Raw genomic sequence first — 23,306 nt, 5'->3', positions numbered from 1 at the left:
GCAGCTTGATTTGTTCTGGGTGATTTCCGACAAAAAAGCAGCATTACCAAAATGTTGCAAAGTTTGGTCTGGGAGGACTTGGGAGAAAGGAGACAAGCTGCTCGACTAAGTGGTATGTTGATAAAGAAGTTGTTTCCCATAAGGAACCTGAAATATTTGTCCCAAATGAGTAAATTTATAATACCAATATAATGGTCTGTTATTGGATATTATAAATTTTCCAGCTAAGTCATTCCTGGTTGCCAGCGTTTTGCCCCAGTGTGCTAAGTTGGGGTCGTCAGTTGGTACCTAGCACACCTACCAAAACGCATGGCTAGTGCATACTGTGGAGGCCACTGTGTAGGTTACTTGGAGCCACTGGCAGTGCCAATGCACTATGAGAGACTTTGTCTCTCTACCAAACATTGATGCCTGCTTGGCCATTAGATGATATAGATGTTGATTCCCATAGAGAATCTGAAATATTTGTCCTGAATGAATAAATTTATAATACCAATATAAATGGTCCATTATTGGACATTATAAATTTTCCAGCTAACTCATTCCTGATTGCCAGCGTTTTGCCCCAGTATACTAAGTTGGGCTCATCAGTTGGTAAATAATACACCCACCAAGATGCATGGCCCTAATTACAATACAGGCCAATACATTTCAATTGGTGAAAATATCCTTGAAACAGTTACTTTCAAACACTTGTACGGTTGTTGTAATTGTGATACACGTATTTCATATTGACTGCAAAATCGTAACCTAAAAGTTGCCTTTAAACATGATTATTTGGTTCGAATTTCGCTGTTCTGACCGTTCCTTCACATTCCTTCCAGCTTTACACTGCCCATAACTACACATACTGTAGCATGTCTGCTACAGGCACTTTCCTTTTCAAGCGGAGCATGCCATGTTGCCTCAGGTAGTTATCTCTACGGATATAGTTATAGTTCCGTATGTCGTGTGCCGGCACAGTATACCGAAACACTCCACCTCAAGCTCCTAATGTTTTGGAACAGCTCACTGTTCCTGTCTGCCCAGCCCTACTTCTAGCATACAACTGTAGGAATTACTTATGGTTATGCATGTCATCAGTCTTACCAATGCACTAATCAGCATTGACAGTACTGATTACGGCAAATATTTTGAAATCTTTGTATGTGAATGGTTGTTTATTAACTATTTATTTATGATTTGGAATAGGCTTCATGTGGACTCTTTCACAGCTTAACTTTAGTTGAAATATATTTGATAGGATAGTCAGCTATGTGGGAAACAACATGGAAAGAAATGTGATCGTAGTGGGAGATCTGAATTTGCCAGCTGTCAATTGGGAAGGAAATGTGAACGACAGGAAGCATGACCAACAAATGGCAAATAAGTTAATATGGGAAAGACAGCTGATTCAGAAAGTGATGGAACCAACCAGAGGGAAAAATATCCTGGACGTGGTGCTGATAAAAACCAGATGAGCTCTATAGAGAAACGGAAGTAATAGATGGTATTAGTGATCATGAAGCTGTTTTTGTTGTAGTCAAAAATAAATGTGATAGAAAGGAAGGTCTTGAAAGTAGGACTGTTAGGCAGTACCATATGGCTGATAAAGCAGGCATGAGGCAGTTTCTAAAAAGTAACTATGATCGGTGGAAAACGGTAAATAAAAATGTAAACAGACTCTGGGATGGGTTTAAAGAAATTGTTGAGGAATGCGAAAACAGGTTTGTACCATTAAGGGTGGTAAGGAATGGTAAAGACCCACCTTATTATAATAGAGAAATAAAGAGACTAAGAAGGAGGTGCAGACTGGAAAGAAATAGAAACGGCTGTGGAAGTAAGGAGAAATTGAAGGAACTTACTAGAAAATTGAATCTAGCAAAGAAGGCAGCTAAGGATAACATGATGGCAAGCATAATTGGCAGGCATACAAATTTTAGTGAAAAATGGAAGGGTATGTATAGGTATTTTACGGCAGAAACAGGTTCCAAGAAGGACATTCAAGGAATAATTGATGAACAAGGGGAGTGTGTATGTGAGGATCTTCAAAAGGCAGAAGTATTCAGTCAGCAGTATGTAAAGATTGTTGGTTACAAGGATAATGTCAAGATAGAGGAGGAGACTAAGGCCAAAGAAGTAATAAAATTTACATATGATAACAATGACATTTACAATAAGATACAAAAGTTGAAAACTAGAAAAGCGGCTGGAATTGATCAGATTTCTGGGGATATACTAAAGACAATGGGTTGGGATATAGTACCATATCTGAAGTACTTATTTGATTATTGTTTGGTCGGAGGAGCTATACCAGATGAATGGAGAGTTGCTATAGTAGCCCCTGTGTATAAAGGAAAGGGTGATAGACATAAAGCTGAAAATTACAGGCCAGTAAGTTTGACATGCATTATATGTAAGCTTTGGGAAGGCATTCTTTCTGATTATATTAGACCTGTTTGTGAAATTAATAACTGGTTCGATAGAAGGCAATTCGGTTTTAGGAAAGGTTATTCCACTGAAGCTCAACTTGTAGGATTCCAGCAAGATATAGCAGATATCTTGGATTCTGGAGGTCAAATGGACTGTATCGCGATTGACCTGTCTAAAGCATTTGATAGGGTGGATCATGGGAGACTACTGGCAAAAATGAGTGCAATTGGACTAGACAAAAGAGTGACTGAATGGGTTGCTATATTTCTAGAAAATAGATCTCAGAGAATTAGAGGAGGTGAAGCTTTATCTGACCCTGTAATAATTAAGAGGGGAATTCCTCGAGGCAGTATTATCGGACCTTTGTTTTCTTATATATTTATAAATGATATGAGTAAAGGAGTGGAATTGGAGGTAAGGCTTTTTGCGGATGATGTTATTCTCTATAGAGTGATAAATAAGTTACAAGATTGTGAGCAACTGCAATGTTACCTCGAAAATGTTGTGAGATGGACAGCAGGCAATGGTATGTTGATAAACGGGGTTAAAAGTCAGGTTGTGAGTTTCACAAATAGGAAAAGTCCTCTCAGTTTTAATTACTGCATTGATGGGGTGAAAGTTCCTTTTGGGGATCATTATAAGTATCTAGGTGTTAATATAAGGAAAGATCTTCATTGGGGTAATCACATAAAAGGGATTGTAAATAAAGGATGCAGATCTCTGCACATGGTCATGAGAGTCTTTAGGGGTTGTAGTAAGGATGTAAAGGAGAGGGCATATAAGTCTCTGGTAAGGCCCCAACTGGAGTATGGTTCCAATGTGTGGGACCCTCACCAGGATTACCTGATTCAAGAACTGGAAAAAATCCAAAGAAAAGCAGCTCGATTTGTTCTGGGTGATTTCCGACAAAAGAGTAGCGTTACAAAAATGTTGCAATGTTTGGGTTGGGAAGAATTGAGAGAAAGAAGAAGAGCTGCTCAACTAAGTGGTATGTTCCAAGCTGTCAGCGGAGAGATGGCGTGGAATGACATTAGTAGATGAATAAGTTTGAATGGCGTTTATAAAAGTAGGAAAGATCACAATATGAAGATAAAGTTAGAATTCAAGAGGCTAAACTGGGGCAAATATTCATTTATAGGAAGGGGAGTTAGGGATTGGAGTAACTTACCAAGGGAGATGTTCAATAAATTTCCAATTTCTTTCAAATCATTTAGGAAAAGGCTAGGAAAGCAACAGATAGGTAATCTGCCACCTGGGCGACTGCCCTAAATGCAGATCAGTATTGATTGATATTGATTGATTTTTGTTTGGGATGTAAATATTTTAAACAATTATGAAAAGACAAGAATAATTTTTTTTTTGCTCGAAGAAGCAAGTATTACAAATTTATTTTAAATGAATCCTTTTGGTAAATATTAACTAATATGTGAAGAACTATGTAAACAAGAATGAGAAATATTGCAGTAATTTGAGTATCATTTTATAGGTAAATATGTCCCTCAAAACACTTTCAATATACTCATTTCTAGCTTTCCTAGGTTTTGTTGTTGTTTCTTTTTAGTTTGGTCTGTCTGCTGAAGATTGGGCAAGGAGTGTAGGGATACATCCTTATTTTTTCCTACACTCCTTTGATATACAGTATTCAGTTCTGGGAATGATTCAATCATATTTATTCTTCTCTAATGAAAGTAAAATAAATATAATTTAATGTGGTTTTTATTTCTCTCATACAGTAATTCCTGATCCTTTCTTTGAACACAAACAGGCTCATGTCTATCACTGGTACCATCACAGGGTTCAGTAGGAGCCAGTGGAGATCTTGCACCATTGTCACATCTTGCACTGGGTCTCCTTGGTGAGGGCCAGATGTGGAGTCCAGAAACAGGATGGGGTAATGCTAAAGAGGTCAGTCAATTAATATAAAGAACCATAGAAGAGGGTAAATAATCCAAAAGATGTTACTTTATATTTAGAAAACTTTCCTAATCTGAATTTTATTTAATGTGTAATGGTCAGAGTTTCTCTTTCCCCTTCCACTCTACCAGCTATTAGCACTTTGTTCTAGAGGTGTGCATGGGCAGCCCGTGAGCTGGCCTTCAATTTGCAGTAGTCTCGTACAGCTGTGTACAATTTAGTAGAGGGGTGTATGTGTGTGTGTGCATGCGCGTGTGTGTGTGTGCGCGTGTGTGTGTGCGTGTGTGTGTGTGTGTGTGTGTGTGTGTGTGTGTGTGTGTGTGTGTGTGTGTGTGTGTGTGTGTGTGTGTGCACGTGCAGCTCATGGGCTAACAGCTTGATGTTCATTCACTGAACCCAAACAGCCTGTCTACCTCTCTGCGTCTTCAGCTGGTCTTTTGAATTTCTCTTGTACTCACAAATTTGAGCCCATTTTCACAGTCCTCTATGTCCATAATCTGCAGGATATTGGGTTTCTCGATGCCACTTGCCCCCTCTAAATCCAGTAGCATCCATCATCTCCATACCTCCAGAAGCTGCTCGATGACGGGACATGTCACGTAGATCCTCACACTGACAGGTTGTCCGGAGCGTTGCTGATCACCCGTTGGCACGTGCCCTTGTCAAACATTCCTACCCACCATGCTACTGTACAGTATGGGACGGCATTATTCCCATGGATTTCCACCAATTCACTGTGACATTGTCTCGCATTTCTCCCCAGAGAACAGCTATTTTGATGTATGCGTGCCGCTCTACATTGGTTACTTCCATCTCGCACGATGCTCGCCACAGCGCTCTCTGTGCAACTACCAGCAATCACAATCTGTTGTTGTGATGTAGCCATACAATAAATAAATGTTAAAATATAAAATTAGGCTGATATACTGAGTTTATGGTTAGTGATTATGGTATTGATTATTCTCTTTCATTTTAACACTATCATATCAGTATTGATCCAGTTCCCTCTTTCACATTTCAGAAGCAAACATACAAGAATATTGTCTGTTCTGTTGTGATGTTAACCCTTTCAAGTCTGCAGTGAGCTTTACTTCCAACCCATAAGTGGAATGAAGCAGAGCCGAAGCAATATGATCGTGTAACGTATTGTGCCTGCGTAAGCCATGCTCTAGTTCTTTTGTAGGTCATGGGATGGCTGTGCACACCTCTGTTTGGTTCTCAGTCCAAGTCATACAACAAAGTAGACTTACTTTTTAATACTTAACTTCAGAAATTTTGTGTGATTTGGTATTAAATTATGGGTAAAGAGGGCTGCCGTTGAGGCATTAAAGGTATGCTTGATTCACCCAGAAGAATTTGGATTCGATTTTCCATCAGGAAGTGGAAAACTTTAGGAACGAGATTTCCATCTTTGAAGGGACACATGGGCACTCCTCTTCACCAAAAATGATACCAGCTAATTTCCTTGGAACAAAGGTGGTGAGTCATAGAGCTATCACTCTACCTGACTTAGTGCCACGGTTACAGACAGTGTAAGCCACTCCTCCAAGAGCCTCCACGGCCTGCACAGAGATGGTAAGTTAGAAGAGAAATATCACATCAAGTTAGATGTATATACTGGTTTATACCTAACTAGTTCTGCACAGTTCTGTTTTATACATAACTAGCAATTACCTGCAGATTCGCTCACGTGGACTTCATAATTTGATCAAAGTAATCGTTCCTCTGCATTGTACTAAGACATTATCTGAAAATTCCTAAAGTATAAAAACTCACCCAAAAATTGAGTTTCATTTACCCCAGAAATTCTTTGTAAACCATGTTTGTGGTATTGCCTTTTGGGGCTAAGATGACCATGCAACATAGAACTGTACATCTGAGAAACAGTCTTCTCTCAAGTCCAAAAAATAAATACTGTACATGTTTCTTTATTTTTAAATGAGATTCTAAATACCTATTCCCACATCTGTAACATCTTCAGTTTTTGAGATATACATAAGTATCCCTTGATCAGTCCTTCCCCCACCCTCACCCCCATCTAACGAGGGAACGGTACGAAGGTGGACGGCAAATTTCGATTTGATTTTTACATGTTCGTGAAGGTCTTTTTAAGCTGAAACAGGTAGTGGAAGTCTAATTTTTCGCTGGTCTTTTTTAAGGGGCAATTTGGGAGCTCAAAGTTGGCGGTGCGCGCCCTGAATTGTACAGTACATTCTGGCACACGTCAGCGCTCACAGCCAGCGGCTGCCCTACCTCGCCTTCCCTCTCCACTCCTTCGGTTCTCCTCTGTCCCCCACTACATACGGCTGCCAAGAGTTGTGTATACGAGACGGTGAGTCCTATTCTATTCGGTCAAGTTCTCCACGACTGATCGCTATGCCACATACAGGAGATCACATTGGATTCTTTACTTTGTTATGGCCGCTTGCAACATTATTGCAGCTTTTAGTAATGCCTACGGTGTTAATATTCAAGAAGTTACAGAGCTTTCTGATGAAGAGCAAATCATATATATACAAATAAAGCCAACGTTAAGTCTTGTGATGGCTGAGGAGGACCTTGTAAGTCAGTGGAAGATTATGATTCCGAAGCATTGTTGGACATGTATCAAAACGTAAAGGAACGAGGACCTACAGTATGTGTACAGGCTTCCATTACCTATTAAGTCTCATATATTCACATTAACGATTGGAAAAGTGAAATAAAATGTACATTATGGGTAAAAACACGGTTTGTCAATGACAATTCATTAGTGAAAACCATACTTATTTACATACAGGCAAGAAGATTTGATATTAATGTGCCGGTATCAACAAACATGTGTATCAGTTGTATTCGTACACATGGACAGGATGATGAACACCGTTTGGTTGCGATGCACAGAAAAGTTTCAGTGACGGCATACGACTGGTCAAGTGTGATAGTCTCCTTCCTAGTGTATCTGTGGTGGACATCGGTAGTAGTGCAGATTTAAGTATGAAGCTCAAGAACACTATACTTAAAATGGCACTTAAAGGACTTTCATTATGTATTGAATAAGGTGGATCCAAATTATAATAAAAGTTGTAATCTTGGTTCAATACGGACAAACAATGAAGTTTATTAATTTAGCTGGTCAATAGAACACATTCTATGGTGCAATATGTGGTTGACACATTTATATACAAAGGCACTATTAAGAACATGCCAAGGAAACCCAAGAGAAAGTGTTTACCTGAAAGGAAAGAACGGCTTGTTGTTCAGCTTATAAGTCAGATTCCAAATTAAGTGCATCAGTATTGAGGCAACTCACAGAGGAATGAACTGGAAAGAAGATCAGCGACTCCACCATCCATCGGATCCTGTATCGGCATGGGTACTATGGAAGAATTCCTCGGAAAAGGCCATATGTGTAAGTATAAAAAACAGACGGCTTATACTGACATTCACTAAGGAGCATATAAATAAGGAGAAAGAATTCTGGAAGGATGTTATCTGGTCTGATGAGACAAAAATAAACCTTTCTTGGGTCAGATAGCATCCACAGAATATGGAGAAAAATTGGTACGGACAATGATGTGGCAAATACACTCCCAACTGTAAAATACCGTGGTGGGTCTGTAATGCTTTGGGGCTGTATGTCAGATGGAGGTGTGCATAACATACATTTCATCGGCAGAATAATGAACAAGGAAAGCTATAATGCAATCCCATGGGCAAACGTGAAGCAGAGTGCCGAAAATATGGGGATGCTACCTGTTTATATATTCCAGCATAATAATGAACCAAAACACACTGCTGACATTAAAAAGACATGGTTGATCTGGAACATTCCTAAGCAGCTAAGAACACTTTCCCAGTCTCCAGATTAAAATTCCATCGAACATCTTTGGGCTACGTTGAAGAGGAATCTCCGTAGGCAACATATGTGTACGAAGGAGGAACTTAAAATGTGATTCTTCAGGAATGGCAGAAAATCAACCCCGACATGTCCAAGAAAATAGTGTATTCTATGCGGCAACGATGTCAGGCAATTAAAAAGTCTTGAGGACATTCCACTAGATACTAATATGTTCCAGGAACCATTTATTTTCTTGTTTATTTCAAGTGTTCAGTTTGCTTGTACGAATAGGAATAATACAAGATTATAGGCCCGCTTTTCTTTATTAGAAGCTGTATGTTTGGTTAACATGATTGCAGACAGATACAGTCGATACACGTTTTCTGAAGGCTTTGTTGAATGTATGTTGAGTGAATAAAATCCTTTTCAGTTTATTATTTTCTGGCAGTGCATTAAAGTACTAAAGCAAACATCCCGTATGAATAGAATAGGTACATACTGTATGTACGCCGTACGGAAGTGACTCAGAGACAAATTTATGGAATCGTCAACCACGTTGAACACAATGGAGAAATTAGGAAATGTGCAATGGTTCGAGCTTATGTGAAAGAAGAGTTCACCAAGGCAAGGATGCGTTATTTATATGTCACAAAATCGGACATTTGATCATTGGATTGGTGAGGGTAGAGAGCTGTATTGCCCCAAACACTCTCTCCAAAGTGACTCATATTTGACAAACCTTAAAAGGCGTTTGAAAATTCAGTTCCGAAAAGTAACCAAACTAGTCAGTAAAACTTTTAAAACAGACGAAGAAGTACGACACGAAGTGGCTAAAAAGTTTGTAACATTCATTAATGAATTGCAAGAAAGGAAAGAGATCCCGGATGCCAATATCTGGAATTCAGACTAGTCCCGATTTGAGTACGAAATGGCAATACAGAGAAGTTATGATTTTCATTGTGTGAAAGACGTTCTTGCTATGCTTGTTTGCCGAAATAGTTTTACACACTCCCACACAGTGCAATATCACATTTCTAAAGCCGGAGAAATGGGACATTTGTTCTTGATCATTTTCCAAGAAATTAATGGAAAGTTTGGACCTAGAGTACAAGAAAGTATCAAAGCCTACATGGATGCCTTTAAATATGTCGTAATTGATTGTTCATCTTCAGGGAAAATGGGAACAGGGCATGTACGTGACTGGTTTCAAAACGTTTTCCATCTGCAGTTACAGGAAGACAGAAGAAATCTTCTTCTCATAGATTCATTCAGTGGCCAGGGCAAGAATGCACAACTTGAATCCCTGACGAACAAACATGTACAAATTGAATACATACCAAAGGGAACTACGTACCTTTGCCAGCCGTGTGATCTTGGACTCTTCCAACAACTAAAATGTTTAGTCCGTCGAATGGAAAACATTTGCCGAGTAAGGAATTTACATGGCCAATCAAAATTAAAACCAAAAAACAGACTTTTCATTATAACTAGTCAAATACTAGCGCATAACCAATTACAAGCCGATTGTTTTGTACCAATGCTGAAATATGGTTGGAATGTGGGTGCTTGTTCCATTAATGACAATATACCACAATTTCATACTGTCTCGCAAAAGAATTTTCATGATTTGACTGATACAATGTGTGCTGGAAATGATTGTACCAATTTTTCTGTTTATAAGGTGCGCACATTGTTGTCTTGTGTTTTGTTATTCACATTTTGTGTTAGATTTTCACTATCATGCCATAAACAATGGACCAATGCCAGACTGTGTTAGAATAAAGTAATTTCTTGAACACTTTGAATGTCATGATGATGCAGATTGTGTAGGAGGGATACTGACTGGAGGGTGATTGGGGATTTAAATGAGACTATGGAGTGGGTATGTGGGAAACTGGGAGTGAAATTTCTAGATCCTAATGGGTGGGTAGGAGAAAGGGATCTGCGCTCGGATGGCCTTCATTTAAACCGCAGTGGTACGTATAAGTTAGGAAATTTGTTTGGAAGGGTAATAGGGAGGTACATTCAGGGAAACGGGATGGCCTAGGGAGCGGTGATAAGGGAACAGGGAACTGGAAATCAAGTAGGGATGACATAAAATTGTTAGTGTTGAACTGTAGAAGTATTGTAAAGAAAGGAATAGAATTAAGTAATTTAATAGATATATATTTACCAGATATTGTAATAGGAGTTGAATCATGGCTGAGAAATGATATAATGGATGCAGAAATTTTCTCACGGCACTGGAGTGTGTATCGTAGAGATAGGATAGGAAAGGTGGGAGGGGGAGTTTTCATTCTGGTGAAAGAAGAATTTGTAAGCTACGAAAAAGTTAAAGATGAGACACATGAAATTCTAGGTGTAAGGCTCATTTCTAAAGATAATAGGCAACTTGATATATTTGGAGTGTACAGATCGGGAAAGGGTAGCACTGATGCGGATTCGGAATTATTTGATAGGATAGTCAGCTATGTGGGAAACGACATGGAAAGAAATGTGATTGTAGCGGGAGATCTGAATTTGCCAGATGTCAATTGGGAAGGAAATGCGAACGACAGGAAGCATGACCAACAAATGGCAAATAAGTTAATATGGGAAGGACAGCTGATTCAGAAAGTGATGGAACCAACCAGAGGGAAAAATATTTTGGATGTGGTGCTGATAAAATCAGATGAGCTCTGCAGGGAAACTGAAGTAATAGATGGTATTAGTGATCATGAAGCTGTTTTTGTGGTAGTTAAAAATAAATGTGATAGAAAGGAAGGTCTTAAACGTAGGACTGTTAGGCAGTACCATATGGCTGATAAAGCAGGTATGAGGCAGTTTCTAAAAAGTAACTATGATCGGTGGAAAACGGTAAATAAAAATGTAAACAGACTCTGGGATGGGTTTAAAGAAATTGTTGAGGAATGCGAAAACAGGTTTGTACCTTTAAGGGTGGTAAGGAATGGTAAAGACCCACCTTATTATAATAGAGAAATAAAGAGACTAAAAAGGAGGTGCAGACTGGAAAGAAATAGAGTTAGAAATGGCTGTGGATGTAAGGAGAAATTGAAGGAACTTACTAGAAAATTGAATCGAGCAAAGAAGGCAGCTAAGGATAACATGATGGCAAGCATAATTGGCAGTCATACAAATTTTAGTGAAAAATGGAAGGGTATGTATAGGTATTTTAAGGCAGAAACAGGTTCCAAGAAGGACATTCCAGGAATAATTAATGAACAAGGGGAGTGTGTATGTGAGGATCTTCAAAAGGCAGAAGTATTCAGTCAGCAGTATGTAAAGATTGTTGGTTACAAGGATAATGTCGAGATAGAGGAAGAGACTAAGGCCAAAGAAGTAATAAAATTTACGTATGATAACAATGACATTTACAATAAGATACAAAAGTTGAAAATTAGAAAAGCGGCTGGAATTGATCAGATTTCTGGGGATATACTAAAGACAATGGGTTGGGATATAGTACCATATCTGAAGTACTTATTTGATTATTGTTTGGCCGAAGGAGCTATACCAGCTGAATGGAGAGTTGCTATAGTAGCCCCTGTGTATAAAGGAAAGGGTGATAGACATAAAGCTGAAAATTACAGGCCAGTAAGTTTGACATGCATTGTATGTAAGCTTTGGGAAGGCATTCTTTCTGATTATATTAGACATGTTTGTGAAATTAATAACTGGTTCGATAGAAGGCAATTCGGTTTTAGGAAAGGTTATTCCACTGAAGCTCAACTTGTAGGATTCCAGCAAGATATAGCAGATATCTTGGATTCTGGAGGTCAAATGGACTGTATCGCGATTGACATGTCTAAAGCATTTGATAGGGTGGATCATGGGAGACTACTGGCAAAAATGAGTGCAATTGGACTAGACAAAAGAGTGACTGAATGGGTTGCTATATTTCTAGAAAATAGATCTCAGAGAGTTAGAGTAGGTGAAGCTTTGTCTGACCCTGTAATAGTTGAGAGGGGAGTTCCTCAGGGCAGTGTTATCGGACCTTTATGTTTTCTTATATATATAAATGATATGAGTAAAGGAGTGGAATCGGAGGTAAGGCTTTTTGCGGATGATGTTATTCTCTATAGAGTGATAAATAAGTTACAAGATTGTGAGCAACTGTAACGTGACCTCGAAAATATTGTGAGATGGACAGCAGGCAATGGTATGTTGATAAACGGGGCTAAAAGTCAGGTTGTGAGTTTTACAAATAGGAAAAGTCCTCTCAGTTTTAATTACTGCGTTGATGGGGTGAAAGTTCCTTTTGGGGATCATTGTAAGTATCTAGGTGTTAATATAAGGAAAGATCTTCACTGGGGTAATCACATAAATGGGATTGTAAATAAAGGGTACCGATCTCTGCACATGGTTATGAGGGTGTTTAGGGGTTGTAGTAAGGATGTAAAGGAGAGTGCATATAAGTCTCTGGTAAGACCCCAACTAGAGTATGGTTCCAGTGTATGGGACCCTCACCAGGATTATCTGATTCAAGAACTGGAAAAAATCCAAAGAAAAGCAGCTCGATTTGTTCTAGGTGATTTCCGACAAAAGAGTAGCGTTACAAAAATGTTGCAATGTTTGGGTTGGGAAGAATTGAGAGAAAGAAGAAGAGCTGCTCGACTAAGTGGTATGTTCCGAGCTGTCAGCGGAGAGATGGCGTGGAATGACATTAGTAGACGAATAGGTTTGAATGGCGTCTATAAAAGTAGGAAAGATCACAATATGAAGATAAAGTTGGAATTCAAGAGGACAAACTGGGGCAAATATTCATTTATAGGAAGGGGAGTTAGGGATTGGAATAACTTACCAAGGGAGATGTTCAATAAATTTCCAATTTCTTTGAAATCATTTCGGAAAAGGCTAGGAAAGCAACAGATAGGTAATCTGCCACCTGGGCGAGTGCCCTAAATGCAGATCAGTATTGATTGATTGATTGATTGATTGATTGATTGATTTGATTATGTATTATTTGTATGTTAAGTAGTGATTTGTAAACCACTTTTATTATTTATTTATTTCATAATGAATTCATCTTTGTAAATAAAATGCCCCAACTATCATCAGTCTTCACCCGTAATCCCGTGTACACAGCTGTTGGCAGCCGTATGTGGTGAGGGGTTCAGAGGAGAACCGAACGAGTGGAGAGGGAAGGCGAGGCAAGACAGCTGCTGGCTGTGAGCGCTGACGTGTGCCAGCATGTACTGTACATTTCATTGCATGCACCGTCAACTTTGAGCTCCCAAATGGCCCCTTAAAAAGGACCAGCGAAAAATTAGACTTCCACTACCTGTTTCAGCTTAAAAAGACCTTCACGAATATGTAAAAATCAAATCGAAATTCGCCATTCGACTTCGCACCGTTCCCTTGTAAGTGTATTTTCTGATAACAAAAATACATGTTTCTTTATTTTTAAAGGAGATTCCAAATACCAATTTTTACATCTGTAACATCTTCAGTTTTTAAGATATAAGTATCCTCATAAAAAATAATTCAACTATTTTTTACTTCTTTCACCCCCTGTTAAGTGCCTTCTCCGAAAATAAAAAGTTACAGGTTCCTGTATTTTTAAAGGACTTTCCAAATACCAAGTTTCTTGTGTCTAACATGTTAAGTTTTTTTACATATATTGTAGGTAAACCTTTTCCAATTCTTTTCAGCCCTTTAACTGGATTTTCTGAAAACAAAAAAAATACATGTTTTATTATTTTTAAAGCAGAATCCAAATACCAGTTTTCATGCCTGTACATCTGTAACACCTTCAGTTTTTGAGACAAATGTATACTCATAAGGATAACACAACTCCTTCTTCTTCACTTCTTTCCACCCCTCTCCCGCCTTAAGTGGACTTTCTGAAAACAAAAAATGCATGTTTCTTTATTCTGAAAGGAAATTCAAAATACCAACTTTCACGTCTGTAACAGCTTCAGTTTTTAAGATAAGGTATCCTCATAAACATATTTCAACTCCTTATTTACTTATTTTCAACCCAACACCACTTACGTCGATCTTCCGAAAAACAAAAAACAAATGCGTGTTTTTCATTTTTAAAGGAGATTCCAAATACTAATTTTCACGTCTTTAATATTTTTAGTTTCTGAGATATAAGTATCCTCATACAAAGAATTCAACTAATTTTTCAATTCATTCACCCCCCTTAAGTGGATTTTCCAAAGACAAAAGTACATGTGTTCAATCAATCAATCAATCAATCAATCAATCAATCAATCAATACTGATCTGCATTTAGGGCAGTCGCCCAGGTGGCAGATTCCCTATCTGTTGCTTTCCTAGCCTTTTCCTAAATGATTTCAAAGAAATTGGAAATTTATTGAACATCTCCCTTGGTAAGTTATTCCAATCCCTAACTCCCCTTCCTATAAATGAAAATTTGCCCCAGTTTGTCCTCTTGAACTCCAACTTTATCTTCATATTGTGATCTTTCCTACTTTTATAAACGCCATTCAAACTTATTCGTCTACTAATGTCATTCCATGCCAACTCTCCGCTGACAGCTCAGAACATACAACTTAGTCGAGCAGCTCTTCTTCTTTCTCTCAATTCTTCCCAACCCAAACATTGCAACATTTTTGTAACGCTACTGTTTTGTCGGAAATTACCCAGAACAAATCGAGCTGCTTTTCTTTGGATTTTTTCCAGTTCTTGAATCAGGTAATCCTGGTGAGGGTCCCATACACTGGAACCATACTCTAGTTGGGGTCTTACCAGAGACTTATATGCACTCTCCTTTACATCCTTACTACAACCCTTAAACACCCTCATAACCATGTGCAGAGATCTGTACCCTTTATTTACAATCCCATTTATGTGATTACCCCAATGAAGATCTTTCCTTATATTAACACCTAGATACTTACAATGATCCCCAAAAGGAACTTTCACCCCATCAACGCAGTAATTAAAACTGAGAGGACTTTTCCTATTTGTGAAACTCATAACCTGACTTTTAACCCCGTTTATCAACATACCATTGCCTGCTGTCCATCTCACAACATTTTCGAGGTCACATTGCAGTTGCTCACAATCTTGTAACTTATTTATCACTCTATAGAGAATAACATCATCTGCAAAAAGCCTTACCTCCGATTCCACTCCTTCACTCATATCATTTATATATATAAGAAAACATAAAGGTCCGATAATACTGCCTTGAGGAATTCCCCTCTTAATTATTACAGGGTCAGATAAAGCTTCACCTACCCTAATTCTCTGAGATCTATTTTCTAGAAATATAGCAACCCATTCAGTCACTCTTTTGTCTAGTCCAATTGCACTCATTTATGCCAGTAGTCTCCCATGATCCACCCTATCAAATGCTTTAGACATGTCAACCGCGATACAGTCCATTTGACCTCCAGAATCCAAGATATCTGCTATATCTTGCTGGAATCCTACAAGTTGAGCTTCAGTGGAATAACCTTTCCTAAAACCGAATTGCCTTCTATCGAACCAGTTATTAATTTCGCAAACATGTCTAATGTTTCTTTACTTTGAAAGAAAATTCCAAATACAAATGTTCATACCTCTAACATTTTCAGTTTTTGAGATATAAGTGTCCTCATAAAAAGAATTACATTTTTTCACTTCCTTTCACCCTCTCTCCTTAAGTGAATTTTCCAAAAACAAAAAAAACTTGTTTCTTTATTTATAAAGGAGCTTCCAAATGCCAATTATTATGACTGTAACATCTTCAGTTTTGAGGTATATGTATCCACATACAAAGGAATTAAGTTACTTTTTTACTGCCACCGCCCCCAAGTTGATTCCCCCACCCCCAATGCGTGTTTCTTACTTTTAAAGGAGATTCCAAATACTAATTTTCATGTCTGTAACATCTTTAGTTTTTGAGATATAAGTATCCTCATACAAAGTATTCAACTAATTTTTCAATTCATTCACCCCCTTTAAGTGGATTTTCCAAAGACAAAAGATTACATGTCTCTTTACATTGAAAGAAAATTCGAAATACAAATTTTCATGTCTGTAACATCTTCAGTTTTTGAGATATAAGTATCCTCATGAAAAGAATTCAACTCCTTTTTCACTCCACTCCCGCCCGTTAAGTTGGTTTTCCCCTACCCAAAAAATTCATGTTTATTTTTAAAGGAGATTCCAAATACCAATTTCCACCTTCAGTTTTCAGATATGTTTCTCCAAAAAAAAAATTCCATTTTTTTACTTCCTTTCACACTCCCCACTCAAGTGAATTTTCCAAAAACAAACAGTACCCATTTCTTTAAAAGAATTATCACAACCGTAACATCTCCGTTTTCATCCCCCCCTCCACCAAGTTGGTTCTCCCACCAAATGCGTGTTTCTTTATTTTTAAAGGAGATTCCAAATTTCAATTTTCATGTCTGTAACATCTTTATATTTTTTGCAATATATATACTCATAAAAATAATTCAACTAATTTTTCAACTACCACCACCCCCCAGTCCCCCACCCCACGCGTTAAGGGTTTTTCCCAAAAACCAAAGAATACATATTTCCTTATTTTTAAAGGATATTCCAAATACCAGTTTTCACGTCTGCAACATATTAAGTTTTTGAGATATACTGTAGACACACTAATTTTAAAAATTCTCCCCCTTTTTCCGTTCAGATCCCCATAAGAAGAAATTATATTTCTTTACTTTTGCAGGAAATTCCAAACACCAGTTTTCAAATCTGTAATACGTTACGTATCTGAGATAATTTGCAGATATAATTTTTTTTAAAATTCACCCCATTTGTCACTCCTGTTCACCCCCTATTCATCAGATTATCCAAAAACACAAAAATACATGTTTCTTTATTTTCAAAGGAGATTCCAAATTTCAATTTTCATGTCTGTAACATCTTCAGTTTTTGAGATATAAGTCTCCTCATAAAAAGTGTTCAACACCTTTTCCCCATTTTTTCACCCCGTTAATGGGATTTTCAGAAAACAAAAAATACGTGTTTTTTAAAGGAGATTCCAAATACCAATTTTTACGTCTGTAAACTTTAAGTTTTTGAGACATAGATAACCTCATTTTAAATAATCACCCCGGTTTTCACCATATTAGCGATGGATTATCCAAAAATCCTCCCTTAGTGAACACCTGCATGTTAATATAAATGTATCCCCAAAATTTCATCTCTTTATGTCCAGTAGTTTTGGCTCGCCGATGATGAATCAATCAGTCAGTCAGTCAGGACAAGTTATTTTGTATATATATATATATATATATATATATATGATGTGAGTAAAGAAGTGGAATCAGAGATAAGGCTTTTTGCAGATGATGTTATTCTGTATAGAGAATTAAATAAGTTACAAGATTGTGAGCAAATGCAAAATGACCTTGATAATGTTGTGAGATGGACAGAAGGCAATGGTATAATGATAAACGGGGTTAAAAGTCAGGTTGTGTGTTTCGCAAATAGGAAACGTCCTCTCAATTTTTAAATTATTGCACTGATGGTGTGAAAGTTCCTTATGGGGATCACTGTAAGTATCTCGTTGTTAATATAATGAAAGATCTCCATTGGGGTAATCACATAAATATGATTGTAAATAAGGGGTACAGATCTCTGCACATGGTTATGAGGGTATTTATGGGTTGTAATAAAGAGTCCCTGGTAAGACCCCAACTAGAGTATGACTTCAGTGTATGCGACCCTCACCAATTTTTATTTTTTAAATTTTTTTTTAGAACTGGAAAAAATCCAAAGAGGGACAGCTCAATTTATTCTGGGTGATTTCTGACAAAAGAGTAGCATTAGCATTACAAAAATGTTGTAAGGTTTGGGCTGGGAAGACTTGGGAGATAGCAGACGACCAGCTCAACCAAGTGGTTTGTTCCAAGCTGTCCATGGAGAGATGGTGTGGAATGACAGTAGTAGATGAATAGGTTTGAGTGGTGTTTTTAAAAGTAGGAAAGATCACAGTGCGAAGATAAAGTTCAATCAATCAGTCACTAGTGATCTGCATTTAGGGCAGTCAGCCAGGTGGCAGATTCCCTATCTGTTGCTTTCCTAGCCTTTTCTTAAATTATTGCAAAGAAATTGGAAATTTATTGAACATCTCCCTTGGTAAGTTATTCCAATCCCTAACCCCCTTTCTTATAAATGCATAATGTCCCCATTTGTCCTCTTAAAATCAAACTTTATCTTCATATTGTGATCTTTTCTACAGATCTCATTCCACGCCATCTCTCCATTGACAGCTCCGAATATACCACTTCGTCCAGCAGCTTGTCTCCTTTCTCCCAAGTCTTCCCAGCCCAAACTTTGCAACTTTTCGTAACACTACTCTTTTGTTGGAAATCACCGAGAACAAATCGGGCTGCTTGGCTTTTGGATTTTTTCCTGTTCTTGAATCAAGTATACTGGTGAGGGTCCCATACACTGGAACCATACTCTAGTTGGGGTCTTACCAGAGATTAATATGCCCTCTCCTTTACATCCTTACTACAACCCCTAAATACCCTCATAACCATGTGCAGAGATCTGTCCCTTTATTTACAATCATATTTATGTGATTACCCCAATGAAGATCTTTCCTTATATTAACACCTTGATACTTACAATGATCCCCAAAAGGAACTTTCACCCCATCAACGCAGTAATTAAAACTGAGAGGACTTTTCCTATGTGTGAAACTCACAACCTGATTTTAACCCCGTTCGAAATCATACCTTTGCCTACTGTTCTCACTACATTATCAAGGACATTTTGCAGTTGCTTACAATCTTGTAACTTATTTATTAGGCCTACTCTGTACAGAATAACATCATCTGCAAAAAGCCTTATCTCTGATTCCATTTTTTTACACATATCTTTGATATACATATAAGGAAGCATAAGGGTCCAATAATACTCTTAATTATTATAGGGACAGATAAAGCTTCGCCTACTCTTATTCTCTGAGTTTTATTTTCTCGAAACGTAGCCACCCATTCAGTCACTCTTTTGTCAAGTCCAATTGCATTCATTTTTGTCAGTAGTCTCCCATGATCCACCCTATCAAATGCCTTAAATAGGTCAATCGCGATACAATCCATTTGACCTCCTGAATTCAGGGTATCTGCTATACCTTGCTGGAATCCTACAAGTTGAGCTTCAGTGGAATAACCCTTCCCAAACCCAAACTCCATCAAACTAGTTATTAATTTTGCAAACATGTTTAATATAATCAGAAAGAATGGTTTCCCAAATTAACTGGCCTGTAATTTTCAGCTTTCTGTCCATCACTCTTTCCTTTATACACAGGGGCTACTCTAGCAACTCTCCATTCAGTTGGTAAAGTTCCTTCATGCAAACAATAATCAAATAAGTACATCAGATATGATACTATATCCCAACCCATTGCCTTTAGTATATCCCCTGTAATCTTATCAATTCCAGTTGCTTTTCCAGTTTTCAAATTTTTTATCTTACTGTAAATTTCAATGTTGTCATATGTAAATTTTAATACTTCTTTAGTATTAGTCTCCTCCTCTATCTGGACATTATCCTTGTAACCAACAATGTTTACATACTGCTGACTGAATAATTCTGCCTTTTGAAGATCCTAGTACCGGGTGAGTTGGCCGTGAGGTTAGAGTCACAGAGCTGTGAATTTGCATCCGGGAGGTAGTGGGTTCGAATCCCACTGTCGGCAGCCCTAAAAATGGTTTTCTGTGGTTTCCCATTTTCACACCAGGCAAATGCCGGGGCTCTACCTTAATTAAGGCCACAGCTGCTTCCTTCCCACTCCTAGGGCTTTCCTATCCCATTGTTGTCATAAGACCTATCTGTGTCGGCGCGACGTTAAGCAAATAGCACAAAAAAAAAAAAAAACTAAGATCCCCTAGCATCCCCTTGTTCATTAATGATTCCTGGAATGTCTTTGGAACCTGTTTCTGCCTTAAAGTACCTATACATACTCTTCCATTTTTCACTAAATTGGGGCAAATATTCGTTTATAGGAAGGGGAGTTAGGGATTAGAATAACTTACCAAGGGAGATGTTCAATCAATTTCCAATTTCTTTGCAATCATTTAAGAAAAGGCTAGGAAAACAAGGGATAGGGAATCCGCCACCTCGACGATTGCCTTAAATGTAGAGCAGTGGTGATTGATTGATTGATTGATTGATTGATTGATTGATTGATTGATTGATTGATTGATTGATTGATTTATTTATTTATTTATTTATTTATTTATTTATTTATTTATTTATTTATTTATTTATTTCCACACAGATGTGTCATTGTATTTATCCTTTATGACTTCTTAGGTAAGAAGCAAATGTGTAGCTGTATTTGAAAGTTTTCTTTGTTGTAATCATAAGTAACTAATTAGATATGTAAATTATTAATCTTGAAATGTATAAGTTTAATATGTGATTCATATATTGAACTGTCTTAGGTACTGGAGGCACACAACCTACAACCCATAAAACTTCATCCTAAAGAAGGTGTTTGCCTCATCAACGGCACTCAGCTCATCACTTCCTTGGGAGCCGAGGCGGTTGAACGTGCTCATCGCATTGCGCACCAAGCAGATGTGGTTGCAGCTCTTACCCTAGAGATGCTGAAGGGAACGTCCAGGGCTTTTGATCCGGATGTCCAGGATATTCGCCCTCATAAAGGACAGATTGCTGTAGCTCGTATACTAAGAGCACTTTCGCATTCTGACCTCTATCCATCAGAGATTGCTGGTAATTTTACTTTATATGCCGTAGTCAGAACTGTTTATAAGATACAATATAAGAAAGATTCATTGATAGATACATTATAGTATTGGTTGTAATAATATATATATTTTTTTTTTACATCGTTATGCCCTACTCAGAAGCACGGTTGAACTTGCTTAGCTGATGTGTTGGCCTTCTTTTCCTCCCAAAATCTCTTCATCCTTTCACTGAGCTTCTTCCTTTGTTCTTCTGTCCAAGTTATAGTAGCTCTGGTGTTGGGTTTATCTTCAAAGTGGTGATTGTCGATTTTGGTTCTGAATTTTCATCTGTCCTGTACAATGTCTTCCGAGATGTTGATTTCCTGGAGATCTGTTTCAATTTCACGAAGCCAGCTGTTCTTGGTTTTTAATGAAAGGGCCAGGTTGAGAATTCTTTTATTAGCCTCTTAGTGTTCATTCTGATAATGTGTCCATAAAATTTCAATCGTCTTTTCCGAAAAGTGTGAGAAATTTTTTCAGAATGACAATATATCTCCTGGGGTGATTTTTTTCCTGGGCCAAAACATTTTCGTAAAATTTTCCTTTCTTTTTTCTCAAGGTCCTTGCTTAAAGATTCGTCACCAATGATTAAGGTTTCTGAGGCATATAACGCTTCAGGTTTGATTACTGTATTATAGTGTCTAAGTTTTGCATTCCGAGATATTGATTTTTTATTATACCTGTTCCAAGTGATCCTGTATGCTTTCTGAAATATGGAAGTTCTTTCTTTATTTGCTTCGCGATTTAAACCAGAGGGCTGGATAATTTCTCCCAAATATTTAAATTGGTTCACTTGAACAATTTTGCCAAATTTAGTCCATCTAAGTATCGTGAGGCTCCTTCCATGTACTGAGTTTTCTCATACCAAATTTGAAGTCCCGTTTTGATGGCAATTTCATGTAATTTTTCAATGGAATGAATTGCTTCATGCCTATTATTGGAAAGGATTGCTATGTCATCAGCAAAGGGCAGATTATTATTATTATTATTATTATTATTATTATTATTATTATTATTATTATTATTATTATTATTGAGCCCTTCTCGCGTCCAGATATTACACAGCCATAATATCCCGACAGTGAGATGTAATCTCCTCTTCACATAAGAAAAATATTTAATTTTTCTTCTAGGCTAGGCTTTACGTGAATTCAGAGAAAAAGGTAGGGACCGCACGCGATAATCACCAATGAACATCTCCATCCTATCGCATATAAGTGTAAATTCATCACCGACCGCATAACTCTAACGCAAATCGCATGATAAACACCTTAAAAACTAAGTCAATCTACTCACAACTACTACAAATTATCACTCACTGTATTAGAAAATAATGAGAAAACATATTTATTAAACTAAGGAAAATAATAAAAAATTGAGAACTTGTATTGTTATGAACTTCGTTGCTTAAAATCAATAATAATTCATTAAATTCAACATTTAAGTCAGCGCTGGCTTACTAACAAAATAATATGATATACTGAATTCTCTATTTCTGAAATGAACTCAGTTTCCATATCCATAATCATCTTTAAAAAAATTAAATCAATCATTCACATCTATCACTGTATCACAATTACATCGTAGTTAAAAAAAATTTGGAATTCCTCCTTATAATTTATGAAGTTTGAAATTATGAAATCTGAATTCGTTAATGCAGTATATCATTGGTGAAGAAATGTATTATGATGACTGATGTGCTAAGGTTTCCATCCCTATTGCCTCTTAAATCACGGCTCCTAATTTACTATCTTCTCATTTAAAATTATAACATGAATTATAAATCAACACTCAAAATATAAAATAATCTATCTCACTATACTATCTAAATAATTCTTAATTTACTGCTATACGGCTCAATATGCATCCATTTGTTAAATTTATCTTTAATATGTCATATGTGCAAGTAATTCAATAAGCATCTACATTATGATATCTCGGTACTATTTATATGCGTCGCTTCTACTATCTATGTTGGCTTAATACACCTTTCACTTCACATATGTTACGAGAATACGTCATAAGATACACATATATTTAAATATTAACAGCTGTACTTGAAGTTACACCACCTCTCAAATCTCAACTATATGTGAATATTCACATATTTTATGTCACTCCCACGGTGTATGTCTTTCCTTGTGCTTGCATCGTCTAACTGATCCAATATATTCATATTTGGCATCTACCATCCATATATACATCTCATAATCACCAGAACACACATTATCATACTCAAATCAATTCATATATCTTTTTTCATTATAAAACCTTCAATTAATTCCATTTCATCTTTCTCAATACCTATTCTAATCATTCATAACCTCCTTCATAATAAATGCAATTACTAAGACGTAATATTCTTCTGTACATAAATACTCCTTTAAATAGATCAATTCTCTTCCAAAATTACGATGCTTAACCTTAAATATTGCGTTTGTGCATTTAACAACATTACTTTACAAG

At 37.2% G+C, this 23,306-nt stretch overlaps 1 protein-coding gene across 1 annotated transcript in view; it reads left to right on the top strand.

Annotated features, from left to right (window-relative positions):
• The window catches only part of LOC136882845 (histidine ammonia-lyase), a 116,583-nt gene that overhangs the window by 56,559 nt on the left and 36,718 nt on the right, over positions 1–23,306 (top strand). Inside the window, 2 exon segments of the mRNA XM_068229767.1 lie at positions 4,178–4,317; positions 20,535–20,826. Coding sequence (XP_068085868.1) covers positions 4,178–4,317; positions 20,535–20,826 — 432 coding nt within the window.

The sequence above is a fragment of the Anabrus simplex genome, chromosome 1 (assembly GCF_040414725.1).
Source record: "Anabrus simplex isolate iqAnaSimp1 chromosome 1, ASM4041472v1, whole genome shotgun sequence".
Taxonomy (NCBI): domain Eukaryota; kingdom Metazoa; phylum Arthropoda; class Insecta; order Orthoptera; family Tettigoniidae; genus Anabrus; species Anabrus simplex.
Note: the sequence above shows the minus strand (reverse complement) of the source record. Positions and strands in the feature narration are given on the sequence as shown.